Source organism: Salvelinus fontinalis, chromosome 26, assembly GCF_029448725.1.
Source record: "Salvelinus fontinalis isolate EN_2023a chromosome 26, ASM2944872v1, whole genome shotgun sequence".
Classification (NCBI taxonomy): Eukaryota; Metazoa; Chordata; class Actinopteri; order Salmoniformes; family Salmonidae; genus Salvelinus; species Salvelinus fontinalis.
This window is the reverse complement of record NC_074690.1, coordinates 6,860,621-6,877,386: the sequence shown is the minus strand read 5'-3', so window position 1 is coordinate 6,877,386 and position 16,766 is coordinate 6,860,621. Positions and strand designations below refer to the sequence as shown.

The following is a 16,766-nucleotide window of genomic DNA, read 5'->3' as shown; positions in this document are numbered from 1 at the left end:
TCAGGTCAGATCTGGACACAGAAGTAAAACAGATGTGTAGAAACTCTTCCCTCTTGCCCTCAGCAACACACACATAGTCACACACTGGTACACACACACATGGACACATACACACACACACTAGAGCGAGAGAGAGAGATTTCATTAAACATTGGCTAAAATATATATACAACAAAAAGGACAGTAGCGTTTGTCATCTGTTTTTCATCGTGTACTTAGCCTGAATGTGTGATATTGACATAACATGATTGCACTGTGTAGGCCGATGTTACACCAGATGTAATGTATGTATGTTTACTAGGTAGGCTGTCAAAAAAAAACTACAATCAATCACAAGTTGATTTTCCCTTTTCCAGATGTTTGCCACAAGGTCCCTTAGACACTGGGAGAGGCTGACAGAATCACCACTAAAACTAAATAAAGACGTGACAACATCAAGCTACATATGTAGGTCTATACGAATAGTGTGTTTCTTATGTAGATATGCATGAGCGTTGGACACTTCTGCGATCTAGCTCATAGCATAGTTACTGCGTGAAATGTACTTTTTTTCTGAAGAAGAAGGCGCGTCAAAATCCTCTTCTTCCTCCCTCCTCTTTGCGAGGCGTTCCATATGCTGGTCCTCTGGTGCGCGCTCCCGTGTTGGCTCGGTTAATAACTGACTAACGGAATAAGCACATTGACTGAGCTCCCGGTTTCATCCATCTTCTGAAGTTCAGTTCGGAGGTTCGGGTTGGAGACGGTTGGGGGGTGTTTTGGGTTTGAAAGTCTAGTTTTAACAGAATAAAAGACATGGAGGCTCGTGGAGTTCTCTCACTGCTGTGCGTTGCGCTGTGTGCTGGGGCGCTCGCACAGCAGACCGACAGACCCAAGTTCTGGGGTGAGTTTATAAAGTTTGTTTCTAGATAAGAAACGGACTTATTGTTCCGTGTTGTCCAGGTATTGTATGTCTATGTCATTAATAGGGAACTAAACAAGCTATTTGGGGTGAGAAACAAGTTGGAAAGCACGGAGAAGGAGAGAGAGAAAATCCGGATGGTTTCTGGCGAGTCTCTGCGTCTTGGCCAGATGTTGCGTTGGAAGTTTAACAAACAGCCTGTAGGAGCTACAGCGAGCTTAGTAAAATACATCATGCTTAAATCATATATTAGGCCGTGCCTAAGCTAGCAGAATTGCTGAGCTGGTTTGGTCGTTGGTTCTACTGTATGTAGTTAGGCTACAGTCTATCTAGCTCTCACAGCTGCATAGTATGCTTAGAGTGGGATCGTCAAAGTGTTATCCTCGCCACAGTCTAACTTACCACTAGGGGAGTGAAACTGACCTTAGGTCAACGTTAGGGGCAATCAATCACTCAATCAATCTGTGTAAATTGCTGGGATTTGAATTTAAATCCAATGCAGGATGCAGAATCATTATATTTCTGAGGTTGTTGATTGAATTGAGGCCTTAGTCTAAACATATTGTAGTTGAAATATTATTTTTTATTTTGTTATTTGAAGTAGTACAATTTAGTACAATTGATACAACAGTTTTGTACTTTACATTTTTCTTTTAGCCTTTTAGTCTGATTTTATGACCAGCTGCATTACATTTGGTGGCAGCAGTGGGATCTAGGCCTACTTAACTCAATAGTTGGCAACCAGCCAGTTGCCAGCTGGGCCGGCTCAATCTCTAGAGATTTTCCCAACCAGTCCTGAGATTCTAACCAGCAACCCAGCTCTCTAACCTTGAGACTACCGCCATTGAGTAACACATGTTATTGTGTGATTGTGTGTATATGAATCATTTAATTCCAAAATGCTATATATACATTTTCAGAAATGTAGATAAATGAGCTTTTACTGATTTATAAAAATTCGGAAAGAGATTGGTGAGTTTTTTCACTATCTAATCATGGAAAAATAATCATGTTTTTTTTAATGCTATATATCTGCCTCACCCACATAAAAAAAATACTATAGTTTACTATAATATAAATACTTTACTATTACAATAGTTCAACAACTGTCGTGTTTTTTAGGAGTGTAGTGTTTCTGCTGACAGTGTTTTTGAGAACTGTATTGTAGAATTGACTATAGTGTTTTTCCATATATTACTATAGTACACTATAGTATTTCCAGTTTACTATAGTATAACTACTGTAGTATTACTATACTTAAACTATATTATATATTATAGTATTTACTGTAGTGTTTTTGCAGACTGCAGTATACTGTAGTATTTCCTGTAGTGTTTTTGCAGACTGCAGTATACTATAGTATTTCCTGTAGTGTTTTTGCGGACTGCAGTATACTGTAGTATTTTCTGTAGTGTTTTTGCAGACTGCAGTATACTGTAGTATTTACTGTAGTGTTTTTGCAGACTGCAGTATACTGTAGTATTTTTGCAGACTGCAGTATACTGTAGTGTTTTTGCAAACTGCAGTATACTGTAGTATTTTCTGTAGTGTTTTTGCAGACTGCAGTATACTGTAGTATTTTCTGTAGTATTTTTGCAGACTGCAGTATACTGTAGTGTTTTTGCGGACTGCAGTATACTGTAGTATTTACTGTAGTGTTTTTGCAGACTGCAGTATACTGTAGTATTTGCTGTAGTATTTTTGCAGACTGCAGTATACTGTAGTATTTTCTGTAGTATTTTTGCAGACTGCAGTATACTGTAGTGTTTTTGCGGACTGCAGTATACTGTAGTATTTACTGTAGTGTTTTTGCAGACTGCAGTATACTGTAGTATTTTTGCAGACTGCAGTATACTGTAGTATTTCCTGTAGTGTTTTTGCCGACTGCAGTATACTGTAGTATTTGCTGTATTGTTTTTGAGGACTGCAGTATACTGTAGTATTTACTGTAGAGTTTACTGCTCTTTTCTATATTCTGATGGGAACACAATTATGGTCTACACTTTTAGAAAAAAAAGGTGCTCTCTAGAACCTAAAAGGGTTCTTCAGCTGTCCTCATGGGAGAACCCGTTGAAGAACCCCTTTTGATTCCAAGTAGATCCCATTTGAGTTCAATATAGAACTCTTTACACAGAGGGTTCTACATGGAATCCAAAAGGGTTCTACATGGAATCCAGAAGGGTTCTACATGGAATCCAAAAGGGTTCTACATGGAATCCAAAAGGGTTCTACATGGAATCCAAAAGGGTTCTACCTGGGAAGAAGAGGTTATCCTATGGGGACAGCTAAAGGATCCTTTTTTCTAAGAGGGTATACTTGGCATGTAGGTTTATCACTTATGGATAGCTCAAATTGGGATATGGGGGAAGGGAATGGGCAGGGTATATGCAAATTAAATAATGTAGTATTACTATACTTTAAAAAAAACTATTGTATTTGCGGACTGTACTGTTTCTGTGGACATTAATGTATTTACTACAGTGTTTTTGTGGATAATACTGTACTATACTGTAGTATTAACTATGGTGTTCTACAGTATACTACAGTATTCTGGGGGATAATACTGTACTATACTGCATGTAGTATTATTAATTATATAGTAAGTACTACACATGATTGAAGGGTACTACAGTGTATAGTATAGTATTCTACACTTTACTACAGTTTACTACATAATTCTATAGTAAGTACTGTAGTATTCTATAGCAAACATTTGTTTTTCTTCCTATGTTGACATCGGTGTGTGTTCAGAGTGTCCGGTGGACCTGTTCTTCGTGCTGGACACGTCTGAGAGTGTTGCTCTGAGGGCCAAACCTCCCAACTTCTACATCGACCAGATCAAGAGCTTTACTGAACGCTTTATCATGGAGCTCAAAGAAATGTAAGATACACACACACACACACACACACACACACACACACACACACACACACACACACACACACACACACACACACACACACACACACACACACACACACACACACACACACACACACACACACACACACACACACACACACACACACACAGACACACACACACACACACACACAGACACACACACACACACAGACACACACACTATGACTGTCCATTACGGGAAAGCTGATATTACTTGATGAGTACACAGTATTGTTCATTGTGAATGTTTACATTTACTAAAATGTTGTGTTGATTGGATGACCCAAGTGCTGGGCTGAAGGCTTTGGGTAACTTAGTTGTTTTCTTTAAAAGGAGCGAGTGTGGGTTGTTGACGCTGGGTTATTGAGATGTGGGTCAGATCAGAAGTATCTTGGTAGGAGCATAGCTTTTAGATAGTTCTTTTTGGTCTCCTGTGAGAGTAAATGTTAATTCCGTTTTTTTTCCTGTTGTATTGTTAAGGTTCAACACTGACACTTTTGTAGCTTTAATTAATCTTAAACAAATGTATGAGTTCCTCAAAAGCTTATGACTATACCAATGTTGGGATAGTTACGACTTTTTTACGAAACGTAATCAGCAATGTAAAATTATTCATATTGTATTAGAATATGTAATATACACAAATATTCAGGGGTTTTTAAATTTGCAATGTTAAACTTAACATGATGAACAGGAATGACATTTACTCTCACAAGTGGCCAAAAAAACTAGCTGAAAGCCACGCCCCTAATAGGCTGGCTTCCTGAAAATAACCTATGGATTAGATTAAAGACCCAGCTGATGGTTAAATGAATCCATGTTTCGGTATTCCGAACCAATATGTTGGATTATTCACAAAACCCAACCCTTTGGCTCAAGGGTGATTTGGTTTTCCCCATAGGAGAACCCTTTGGCTAAAGGGTGATTTGGTTGTCCCCATAGGAGAACCCTTTGGCTAACCCTTTTTGGTTGCAGGTATAACTATTTTGGTTCCAAGTAGAACCCTTTAGGGTTCCATGTAGCACCATTTCAACAGAAAAAGGGTTCTCCTATGAGGACAGCCGAAGAACACTTTTGGGATTTTTTTTCCTAAGAGTGTAGGTCCTGTTATAGGTAGGTCCTGTAGGTCCTGTTATAGGTAGGTCCTGTTATAGGTAGGTCCTGTTATAGGTAGGTCCTGTAGAACCTGTAGGTTCTGTTATAGGTAGGTCCTGTAGGTCCTGTTATAGGTAGGTTCTGTTATAGGTAGGTCCTGTAGGTCCTGTAGGTTCTGTTATAGGTAGGTCCTGTAGGTTCTGTTATAGGTAGGTCCTGTTATAGGTAGGTCCTGTAGGTCCTGTAGGTCCTGTTATAGGTAGGTCCTGTTATAGGTAGGTCCTGTAGGTCCTGTTATAGGTAGGATCTGTTATAGGTAGGTCCTGTTATAGGTAGGTCCTGTAACAGGTAGGTCCTGTAACAGGTAGGTCCTGTTATAGGTAGGTCTTGTTATAGGTAGGTCCTGTTATAGGTAGGTCCTGTTATAGGTAGGTCCTGTAGGTCCTGTTATAGGTAGGTCCTGTTATAGGTAGGTCCTGTAGGTCCTGTTATAGGTAGGTCCTGTTATAGGTAGGTCCTGTAGGTCCTGTTATAGGTAGGTCCTGTTATAGGTAGGTCCTGTTATAGGTAGGTCCTGTTATAGGTAGGTCCTGTAGGTCCTGTTATAGGTAGGTCCTGTTATAGGTAGGTCCTGTAGGTCCTGTTATAGGTAGGTCCTGTTGTAGGTAGGTCCTGTAATAGGTAGGTCCTGTAGGTCCTGTTATAGGTAGGTCCTGTAGGTCCTGTTATAGGTAGGTCCTGTAGGTCCTGTTATAGGTAGGTCCTGTAGGTTCTGTAGGTCCTGTTATAGGTAGGTCCTGTTATAGGTAGGACCTGTTATAGGTAGGTTCTGTTATAGGTAGGTCCTGTTATAGGTAGGTTCTGTTATAGGTAGGTTCTGTTATAGGTAGGTCCTGTAGGTCCTGTTATAGGTAGGTCCTGTTATAGGTAGGTCCTGTAGGTCCTGTTATAGGTAGGTTCTGTTATAGGTAGGCCCTGTTATAGGTAGGTCCTGCAGGTCTTGTTATAGGTAGGTCCTGTAGGTTCTGTTATAGGTAGGTCCTGTAGGTTCTGTTATAGGTAGGTCCTGTAGGTTCTGTTATAGGTAGGTCCTGTAGGTCCTGTTATAGGTAGGTCCTGTAGGTCCTGTTATAGGTAGGTCCTGTTATAGGTAGGTCCTGTAGGTCCTGTTATAGGTAGGTCCTGTTATAGGTAGGTCCTGTAGGTCCTGTTATAGGTAGGTCCTGTTATAGGTAGGTCCTGTTATAGGTAGGTCCTGTTATAGGTAGGTTCTGTTATAGGTAGGTCCTGTAGGTTCTGTTATAGGTAGGTCCTGTTATAGGTAGGTCCTGTTATAGGTAGGTCCTGTATGTCCTGATATAGGTAGGTCCTGTTATAGGTAGGTCCTGTAGGTCCTGTTATAGGTAGGTCCTGTAGGTTCTGTTATAGGTAGGTCCTGTTATAGGTAGGTCCTGTTATAGGTAGGTCCTGTAGGTCCTGTTATAGATAGGTTCTGTTATAGGTAGGTTCTGTAGGTCCTGTTATAGGTAGGTCCTGTTATAGGTAGGTCCTGTAGGTCCTGTTATAGGTAGGTTCTGTAGGTCCTGTTATAGGTAGGTTCTGTTATAGGTAGGTTCTGTTATAGGTAGGTTCTGTTATAGGTAGGTCCTGTAGGTCCTGTTATAGGTAGGTTCTGTTGGTCCTTTTATAGGTAGGTTCTGTTATAGGTAGGTTCTGTTATAGGTAGGTCCTGTAGGTCCTGTTATAGGTAGGTTCTGTAGGTCCTGTTATAGGTAGGTCCTGTAGGTCCTGTTATAGGTAGGTCCTGTTATAGGTAGGTCCTGTTATAGGTAGGTCCTGTTATAGGTAGGTCCTGTAACAGGTAGGTCCTGTAGGTTCTGTTATAGGTAGGTCCTGTTATAGGTAGGTCCTGTTATAGGTAGGTCCTGTTATAGGTAGGTCCTGTTATAGGTAGGTCCTGTTATAGGTAGATCCTGTTATAGGTAGGTTCTGTTATAGGTAGGTCCTGTTATAGGTAGGTCCTGTTATAGGTAGGTCCTGTAACAGGTAGGTCCTGTAGGTTCTGTTATAGGTAGGTCCTGTTATTGGTAGGTCCTGTAGGTCCTGTTATAGGTAGGTTCTGTTATAGGTAGGTCCTGTTATAGGTAGGTTCTGTAGGTCCTGTTATAGGTAGGTCCTGTTATAGGTAGGTCCTGTTATAGGTAGGACCTGTTATAGGTAGGTTCTGTTATAGGTAGGTCCTGTTATAGGTAGGTCCTGTTATAGGTAGGACCTGTTATAGGTAGGTTCTGTTATAGGTAGGTCCTGTTATAGGTAGGACCTGTTATAGGTAGGTCCTGTTATAGGTAGGTCCTGTTATAGGTAGGTCCTGTTATAGGTAGGTTCTGTTATAGGTAGGTTCTGTTATAGGTAGGTCCTGTTATAGGTAGGTTCTGTTATAGGTAGGTCCTGTAGGTCCTGTTATAGGTAGGTCCTGTAGGTCCTGTTATAGGTAGGTCCTGTAGGTCCTGTAGGTCCTGTTATAGGTAGGTCCTGTAGGTCCTGTATGTTCTGTTATAGGTAGGTTCTGTTATAGGTAGGCCCTGTTATAGGTAGGTCCTGTTATAGGTAGGTTCTGTTATAGGTAGGTCCTGTAGGTCCTGTTATAGGTAGGTCCTGTAGGTTCTGTTATAGGTAGGTCCTGTAACAGGTAGGTCCTGTTATAGGTAGGTCCTGTTATAGGTAGGTCCTGTAGGTCCTGTAGGTTCTGTTATAGGTAGGTTCTGTTATAGGTAGGTCCTGTTATAGGTAGGTCCTGTAGGTCCTGTTATAGGTAGGTCCTGTTATAGGTAGGTCATGTTATAGGTAGGTCCTGTTATAGGTAGGTTCTGTTATAGGTAGGTCCTGTAGGTCCTGTAGGTCCTGTAGGTCCTGTAGGTCCTGTTATAGGTAGGTCCTGTAGGTCCTGTAGGTCCTGTTATAGGTAGGTCCTGTTATAGGTAGGTCCTGTTATAGGTAGGTTCTGTTATAGGTAGGTCCTGTAGGTCCTGTAGGTCCTGTAGGTCCTGTTATAGGTAGGTCCTGTTATAGGTAGGTCCTGTAGGTCCTGTTATAGGTAGGTCCTGTTATAGGTAGGTTCTGTAGGCCCTGTTATAGGTAGGTTCTGTTATAGGTAGGTCCTGTTATAGGTAGGTCCTGTTATATGTAGGTCCTGTTATAGGTAGGTCCTGTAGGTTCTGTTATAGGTAGGTCCTGTAGGTCCTGTTATAGGTAGGTCCTGTAGGTTCTGTAGGTCCTGTAACAGGTAGGTCCTGTAACAGGTAGGTCCTGTTATAGGTAGGTCCTGTTATAGGTAGGTCCTGTTATAGGTAGGTCCTGTTTTAGGTAGGTCCTGTAGGTCCTGTAGGTCCTGTAGGTCCTGTTATAGGTAGGTTCTGTTATAGGTAGGTCCTGTTTTAGGTAGGTTCTGTTATAGGTAGGTCCTGTAGGTCCTGTTATAGGTAGGTCCTGTTATAGGTAGGTTCTGTTATAGGTAGGTTCTGTTATAGGTAGGTCCTGTTATAGGTAGGTTCTGTTATAGGTAGGTCCTGTAGGTCCTGTTATAGGTAGGTTCTGTTATAGGTAGGTCCTGTAGGTCCTGTTTGAGACTTACTGTAACGGTGAAAGTAATTTACCTGTAGTTACCTTGTTTTGTGTGATATGACATATCTTTTTCTCTCTCTGTCTAATGTCTTTGCTAGGCGCCAGCCATGTGACCGCTCCCTAACGTGGAACTCCGGAGCGCTACATTACTCTGATGAGATCATCTTAGTGCGCCAGCTGAGTGACGTCGCCACCGAGCGCCAGGCGCTCATCAGTGACATCAAAGGCATCAGCTACATCGGCAAGGGAACACACACTGACTGTGCCATCAAGAGAGGCATTGCTGAGCTGCTCATAGGGTAACACACAAATACACACACACACACACACACACACGCACACGCACACACGCACACACGCGCACACACACACACGCACACGCGCACACGCGCACACACACACACACACACACACACACACACACACACACACACACACACACACACACACACACACACACACACACACACACACACACACACACACACACACACACACACACTGCTTCTACACCTGTATTGCTTGCTGTTTGGGGTTTTAGGCTGGGTTTCTGTACAGCACTTTGAGATATCAGCTGATGTAAGAAGGGCTATGTAAACACATTTGATTTGATTGGATTTGAAAACTGCTCATGTCCCTAATTGCCCTCTGCCCACAACCCTTCCCCTGGATCCTCTAATTTCCCAGTGGTTTTTCATTCTCCTTCCTTCACTGTGTGTGTGTGTGTGTGTGTGTGTGTGTGTGTGTGTGTGTGTGTGTGTGTGTGTGTGTGTGTGTTCAGGGGCTCCCACTACCAGGAGAATAAGTACATCGTCGTGGTAACGGACGGTCATCCTCTAACAGGATACAAGGAGCCCTGTGGTGGGTTACAGGAAGCTGCCAATGAGGCCAGGCAACACGGGGTTAAAGTCTTCTCCGTCGCCATATCACCTGACCAGGAGGTACGACACACACACACATAGACATAACCCTTTTGACCTGACCATGAGGTATGATCTCGCCTCCCGGGTGGCGCAGTGGTCTAGGGCACTGCATCGCAGTGCTAGCTGCGCCACCAGAGTCTCTGGGTTCGCGCCCAGGCTCTGTCGCAACCGGGAGGTCCGTGGGGCGACGCACAATTGGCACAGCGCCGTCCGGGTTAGGGAGGGTTTGGCCGGTAGGGATGCAAATGTAAAATGTAATAATATCATTGTAACAGAGGTAGTTAACCTCGTCTGACTCCTCAAGACTTAAGTTGGCTCTCTGAGCTGTAAGGCCGAGGCTTTAGCTCAGTGGGTTTAACATGTGTCTTGTGGCACGCAGGATACCTACCGTTTCTACATCTGCCATCTGCGGGGCGGCAGGTAGTCATCAGGTAGCCATCTGGTAGCCATCTGGTAGCCATCAGGTAGTCATCAGGTAGCCATCAGGTAGCTATCAGGTAGCCATCAGGTAGCCATCTGGTAGCCATCAGGTAGCCATCTGGTAGCCATCAGGTAGCCATCTGGTAGCCATCTGGTAGCCATCAGGTAGCCATCTGGTAGCCATCAGGTAGCCATCTGGTAGCCATCAGGTAGCCATCTGGTAGCCATCAGGTAGCCATCTGGTAGCCATCAGGTAGCCATCTGGTAGCCATCAGGTAGCCATCTGGTAGCCATCAGGTAGCCATCTGGTAGCCATCTGGTAGCCATCTGGTAGCCATCTGGTAGCCATCTGGTAGCCATCAGGTAGCCATCAGGTAGCCATCAGGTAGCCATCTGGTAGCCATCAGGTAGCCATCAGGTAGCCATCTGGTAGCCATCTGGTAGCCATCAGGTAGCCATCTGGTAGCTATCAGGTAGCCATCTGGTAGCCATCTGGTAGCCATCTGGTAGCCATCTGGTAGCCATCAGGTAGCCATCTGGTAGCCATCAGTGTACTCCAGGGGTGCTGTCCTGTGACTGACCCTGTACTCCAGGGGTGCTGTACTGTGACTGACCCTGCTCCAGGGGTGCTGTCCTGTGACTGATCCTGTACTCCAGGGGTGCTGTCCTGTGACTGACCCCCTGCTCCAGGGGTGCTGTCCTGTGACTGATCCTGTACTCCAGGGGTGCTGTCCTGTGACTGACCCTGTACTCCAGGGGTGCTGTACTGTGACTGACCCTGCTCCAGGGGTGCTGTCCTGTGACTGATCCTGTACTCCAGGGGTGCTGTCCTGTGACTGACCCCCTGCTCCAGAGGTGCTGTCCTGTGACTGATCCTGTACTCCAGGGGTGCTGTCCTGTGACTGACCCTGTACTCCAGGGGTGCTGTACTGTGACTGACCCTGCTCCAGGGGTGCTGTCCTGTGACTGATCCTGTACTCCAGGGGTGCTGTCCTGTGACTGACCCCCTGCTCCAGGGGTGCTGTCCTGTGACTGATCCTGTACTCCAGGGGTGCTGTCCTGTGACTGACCCTGTACTCCAGGGGTGCTGTACTGTGACTGACCCTGCTCCAGGGGTGCTGTCCTGTGACTGATCCTGTACTCCAGGGGTGCTGTCCTGTGACTGACCCTCTACTCCAGGGGTGCTGTCCTGTGACTGACCCCCTGCTCCAGAGGTGCTGTCCTGTGACTGATCCTGTACTCCAGGGGTGCTGTCCTGTGACTGACCCTGTACTCCAGAGGTGCTGTCCTGTGACTGACCCTGTACTCCAGAGGTGCTGTCCTGTGACTGACCCTCTACTCCAGGGGTGCTGTCCTGTGACTGACCCTGCTCCAGGGGTGCTGTCCTGTGACTGACCCTGCTCCAGAGGTGCTGTCCTGTGACTGACCCTGCTCCAGAGGTGCTGTCCTGTGACTGACCCTGCTCCAGAGGTGCTGTCCTGTGACTGACCCTGCTCCAGAGGTGCTGTCCTGTGACTGACCCTGCTCCAGGGGTGCTGTCCTGTGACTGACCCTGCTCCAGAGGTGCTGTCCTGTGACTGATCCTGCTCCAGGGGTGCTGTCCTGTGACTGACCCTGCTCCAGGGGTGCTGTCCTGTGACTGACCCTGCTCCAGAGGTGCTGTCCTGTGACTGACCCTGCTCCAGGGGTGCTGTCCTGTGACTGAACCTGCTCCAGAGGTGCTGTCCTGTGATACTCTGCTCCAGGGGTGCTGTCCTGTGACTGACTCACACGTGTTGCTGGGTGTTTGTGTTTAGTCCAGAGGGACCAATAGAGTCAATGGTCAAGTACTACGGTGTTCCAGAACACTGACCTGGTGTTGGTTTAGTTCTACGGTGTTCCAGAACACTGACCTGGTGTTGGTTTAGTTCTACGGTGTTCCAGAACACTGACCTGGTGTTGGTTTAGTTCTACGGTGTTCCAGAACACTGACCTGGTGTTGGTTTAGTACTACGGCGTTCCAGAACACTGACCTGGTGTTGGTTTAGTTCTACGGTGTTCCAGAACACTGACCTGGTGTTGGTTTAGTTCTACGGTGTTCCAGAACACTGACCTGGTGTTGGTTTAGTTCTACGGTGTTCCAGAACACTGACCTGGTGTTGGTTTAGTTCTACGGTGTTCCAGAACACTGACCTGGTGTTGGTTTAGTTCTACGGTGTTCCAGAACACTGACCTGGTGTTGGTTTAGCACTACGGTGTTCCAGAACACTGACCTGGTGTTGGTCAAGTACTACGGTGTTCCAGAACACTGACCTGGTGTTGGTTTAGTACTACGGTGTTCCAGAACACTGACCTGGTGTTGGTTTAGTTCTACGGTGTTCCAGAACACTGACCTGGTGTTGGTTTAGTTCTACGGTGTTCCAGAACACTGACCTGGTGTTGGTTTAGTTCTACGGTGTTCCAGAACACTGACCTGGTGTTGGTTTAGTTCTACGGTGTTCCAGAACACTGACCTGGTGTTGGTTTAGTTCTACGGTGTTCCAGAACACTGACCTGGTGTTGGTTTAGTTCTACGGTGTTCCAGAACACTGACCTGGTGTTGGTTTAGTTCTACGGTGTTCCAGAACACTGACCTGGTGTTGGTTTAGTTCTACGGTGTTCCAGAACACTGACCTGGTGTTGGTTTAGTTCTACGGTGTTCCAGAACACTGACCTGGTGTTGGTTTAGTTCTACGGTGTTCCAGAACACTGACCTGGTGTTGGTTTAGCACTACGGTGTTCCAGAACACTGACCTGGTGTTGGTCAAGTACTACGGTGTTCCAGAACACTGACCTGGTGTTGGTTTAGTACTACGGTGTTCCAGAACACTGACCTGGTGTTGGTTTAGTTCTACGGTGTTCCAGAACACTGACCTGGTGTTGGTTTAGTACTACGGTGTTCCAGAACACTGACCTGGTGTTGGTTTAGTTCTACGGTGTTCCAGAACACTGACCTGGTGTTGGTTTAGTTCTACGGTGTTCCAGAACACTGACCTGGTGTTGGTTTAGTTCTACGGTGTTCCAGAACACTGACCTGGTGTTGGTTTAGTACTACGGTGTTCCAGAACACTGACCTGGTGTTGGTTTAGTTCTACGGTGTTCCAGAACACTGACCTGGTGTTGGTTTAGTACTACGGTGTTCCAGAACACTGACCTGGTGTTGGTTTAGTTCTACGGTGTTCCAGAACACTGACCTGGTGTTGGTTTAGTTATGAGGTTAGTCTCTGGTCACTAATATGGTATTGACTTGATGTTGGTTTAGTTATGTGTACATTGATAACTGTGTGGATATATTGATAACTTTATATACCTGTATGTATTGATAATGTACTGATAACTGTCAATGTTGATAATGGATCAATGTCTGTATTGGTCTCTACAGGACACAAGACTGTCAGTGATCGCTACAGACCATAACTACAGACAGAACTTCACAGCAGCTGACAACACCAGATCCACCCAGCTACAGACCATACGCAGTATCATAGATATGATCGTACGTATTACCTCTCCTCTCCTCTCCTCTCCTCTCCTCTCCTCTCCTCTCCTCTCCTCTCCTCTCCTCTCCCCTCCCCTCCCTCTCTCTCCTCTCCTCTCCTCTCCTCTCCTCTCCTCTCCTCTCCTCTCCTCTCCTCTCCTCTCCTCTCCTCTCCTCTCCTCTCCTCTCCCTCTCCTCTCCTCTCCTCTCCTCTCCTCTCCTCTCCTCTCCTCTCCTCTCCCCTCCCCTCCCCTCCCCTCTCCTCTCCTCTCCTCTCCTCTCCTCTCCTCTCCTCTCCTCTCCTCTCCCCTCCCCTCCCCTCCCCTCCCCTCCCCTCCCCTCTCCTCACCTCTCCTCTCCTCTCCTCTCCTCTCCTCTCCTCTCTCCTCCCCTCTCCTCTTCTTTCCACCATTAATCTATACCCTCATCTTTCCTCCTCTCCGTCCTATCATTTTAAAGTGTAAATGAGTCTCTCTAACCTCTGATCTATTTTCTCTTACAGACGAATGAGACCAAGGATGTGGTATGTCTTGTCTACAGTAATCATTAGTTCAAAGTCACATTCATCTGTCTTTCTGTGTTTATTGCCATTTATAACATTTCTTTTTTACATTTGATTTTCAGTGCTGTTCTTTCGACTGCAATGTAAGTAACCCCTAACCCACAATGCCACCTTTATAACATCTTGTAGTGTTCTACGAAGGCTCTCTGAGCGACATAGTGATATGACCCACGATGCCACCTTTATAACATCTTGTAGTGTTCTACGAAGGCTCTCTGAGCGACATAGCAGTATGATCCATGATGCCCCCTTTATAACAGGTTGTAGTGTTCTACGAAGGCTCTCTGAGCGACATAGCAGTATGATCCATGATGCCCCCTTTATAACATCTTGTAGTGTTCTACGAAGGCTCTCTGAGCGACATAGCAGTATGATCCATGATGCCCCCTTTATAACATCTTGTAGTGTTCTACGAAGGCTCTCTGAGCGACATAGCAGTATGATCCATGATGCCCCCTTTATAACATCTTGTAGTGTTCTACGAAGGCTCTCTGAGCGACATAGCAGTATGATCCATGATGCCCCCTTTATAACATCTTGTAGTGTTCTACGAAGGCTCTCTGAGCGACATAGCAGTATGATCCATGATGCCCCCTTTATAACAGGTTGTAGTGTTCTACGAAGGCTCTCTGAGCGACATAGCAGTATGATCCATGATGCCCCCTTTATAACAGGTTGTAGTGTTCTATGAAGGCTCTCTGAGCGACATAGCGGTATGACACCACTGATGATGTGTTTTGTCTGCAGGCTAAAGGAGGTCCCAAAGGACCAGAAGGAGGCCTTGGGTCCAAGGTGGGGCTCACACACATGCGCACACGCACACGCACACGCACACACGCACTCACACACTCACACACTCACTCACTCACTCACTCACTCACTCACTCACTCACTCACTCACTCACACACACACACACACACACACACACACACACACACACACACACACACACACACACACACACACACACACACACACACACACACACACACACACACACACACACACACACACACACACACACACACACACACACACAAAGAACAGAAGACTTTTGTTAGCTCCCCAGGTCAATGCCTAGAATTTATCTCAGTGTGCTAACCTGGTCACTATAGCTAGTGTCGGATTGTTATTATGTAGTGCTGAATTCTAATTATCTCTTCCTCTCTCCACCTCTCTTCCTCTGTCCTCCCTCTCTTCCTCTGTCCTCCCTCTCTTCCTCTGTCCTCCCTCTCTTCCTCTCTCCTCCCTCTCTTCCTCTCTCCTCCCTCTCTTCCTCTCTCCTCCCTCTCTTCCTCTCTCCTCCCTCTCTCCTCCCTCTCTTCCTCTCTCCTCCCTCTCTTCCTCTCCTCTCTTCCTGCAGGGTGAAACAGGTAGACAGGGGATGCCAGGCGAGAAGGGAGACATCGGGGTAGATGTGAGTACCTGTGAACACACACACACACACTGTTAGTCTATAGAATCAACTATTCTGCTAACGATCAGGATTAATAAACACTGCTCTATTCTGCTAACGATCAGGATTTAATAAACACTGCTCTATTCTGCTAACGATCAGGATTAATAAACACTGCTCTATTCTGCTAACGATCAGGATTAATAAACACTGCTCTATTCCACTAATGGCCAGTCCTCTATTTCAGGGAAATTTGGGAGATCCCGGCCCTGTGGGATACCGCGGAATGAAGGTACGACATCACACACACAGGATATGACCATGACATACTCTACATTAAATAAAGTGTATTGCAATAATCACAAACTGTTGATATTGATGATAACTGTTGTCTTTTGTTTCCAGGGCGACCGTGGTGGAAGAGGTGACAAGGGCGAGAGAGGCCATAAAGGCTACAAGGTAAGCTGCACATCCATTGGGGGATTTTATTTCACCTTTAATCTGTTCTCCCATTAATGATGAAAAGTTTATTTCCTCTTTCTCCCACTCTATTTCCTACCATATATATCTCTCTTTCTCCCCCTCTATTACCTACCATCTCTCTCTCTCTCTCTCTCTCTCTCTCTCTCTCTCTCTCTCTCTCTCTCTCTCTCTCTCTCTCTCTCTCTCTCTCCTCTCTCTCTCTCTGTCTCTCTCTCTCTCTCTCTCTCTCTCTCTCTCTCTCTCTCTCTCTCTCTCTCTCTCACTCTCTCTCTCTGTCTCTCTCTCTGTTCTCTCTCTCTCTCTCTCTCTCTCTCTCTCTCTCTCTCTCTCTCTCTCTCTCTCTCTCTCTCTCTCTCTTCTCTCTCTCTCTCTCTCTCTGTCTCTCTCTCTGTCTCTCTCTCTCTCTCTCTCTCTCTCTCGTCTCTCTCTCTCTCTCTCTTCTCTCTCTCTCTCTCTCTCTCTGCTCTCTCTCTCTCTCTCTCCTCTCTCTCTCTCTCTCTCTCTCTCTCTCTCCCCCTCTCTCCCTCTCTCTCTCTCTCTCTCTCTATCTCTCTCTCTCTCTCTCTCTCTCTCTCTCTCTCTCTCTCTCTCTCCCCCTCTCTCCCTCTCCCTCTCTCTCTCTCTCTCTCTCTCTCTCTCTCCCCCTCTCCCCCTCTCTCTCTCTCTCTCTCTCTCTCTCTCTCCCCCTCTCTCCCTCTCTCCCTCTCTCCCTCTCTCAGGGAGACAAAGGACAACGGGGAACAGATGGAGTTGATGGACGTAAGGGTGATCCAGGTTTTTCTGGCCTAGCCGGCTGTAAAGGTTCCCCAGGACCTGACGTGAGTCCTTCTCCTAATGTTGTAATAATTTAAACCCCAGTCCTGCGTTAGGTTTAGGATGTGTCTCTCTGTATCTACACTGAGTATACAGAACATTAGGAACACCTGCTCTTTCCATGACATAGACTGACCAGGTGAATCCAGGTGA

At 45.9% G+C, this 16,766-nt stretch overlaps 1 protein-coding gene across 1 annotated transcript in view; it reads left to right on the top strand.

The window, feature by feature from the left end:
• Positions 1-606: 606 nt before the first annotated feature.
• col6a1 (collagen, type VI, alpha 1) overlaps positions 607-16,766 on the top strand; it is a 63,528-nt gene continuing 47,368 nt past the window's right edge. The window contains exons 1-12 of the mRNA XM_055882439.1: positions 607-880; positions 3,650-3,779; positions 8,618-8,818; positions 9,301-9,460; positions 13,263-13,376; positions 13,861-13,881; positions 13,983-14,003; positions 14,668-14,712; positions 15,285-15,338; positions 15,565-15,609; positions 15,723-15,776; positions 16,520-16,618. Of these exons, the coding sequence (XP_055738414.1) occupies positions 793-880; positions 3,650-3,779; positions 8,618-8,818; positions 9,301-9,460; positions 13,263-13,376; positions 13,861-13,881; positions 13,983-14,003; positions 14,668-14,712; positions 15,285-15,338; positions 15,565-15,609; positions 15,723-15,776; positions 16,520-16,618 (1,032 nt within the window). The 5' untranslated portion in view covers positions 607-792. The remainder of the gene's footprint in view (positions 881-3,649; positions 3,780-8,617; positions 8,819-9,300; positions 9,461-13,262; positions 13,377-13,860; positions 13,882-13,982; positions 14,004-14,667; positions 14,713-15,284; positions 15,339-15,564; positions 15,610-15,722; positions 15,777-16,519; positions 16,619-16,766) is intronic.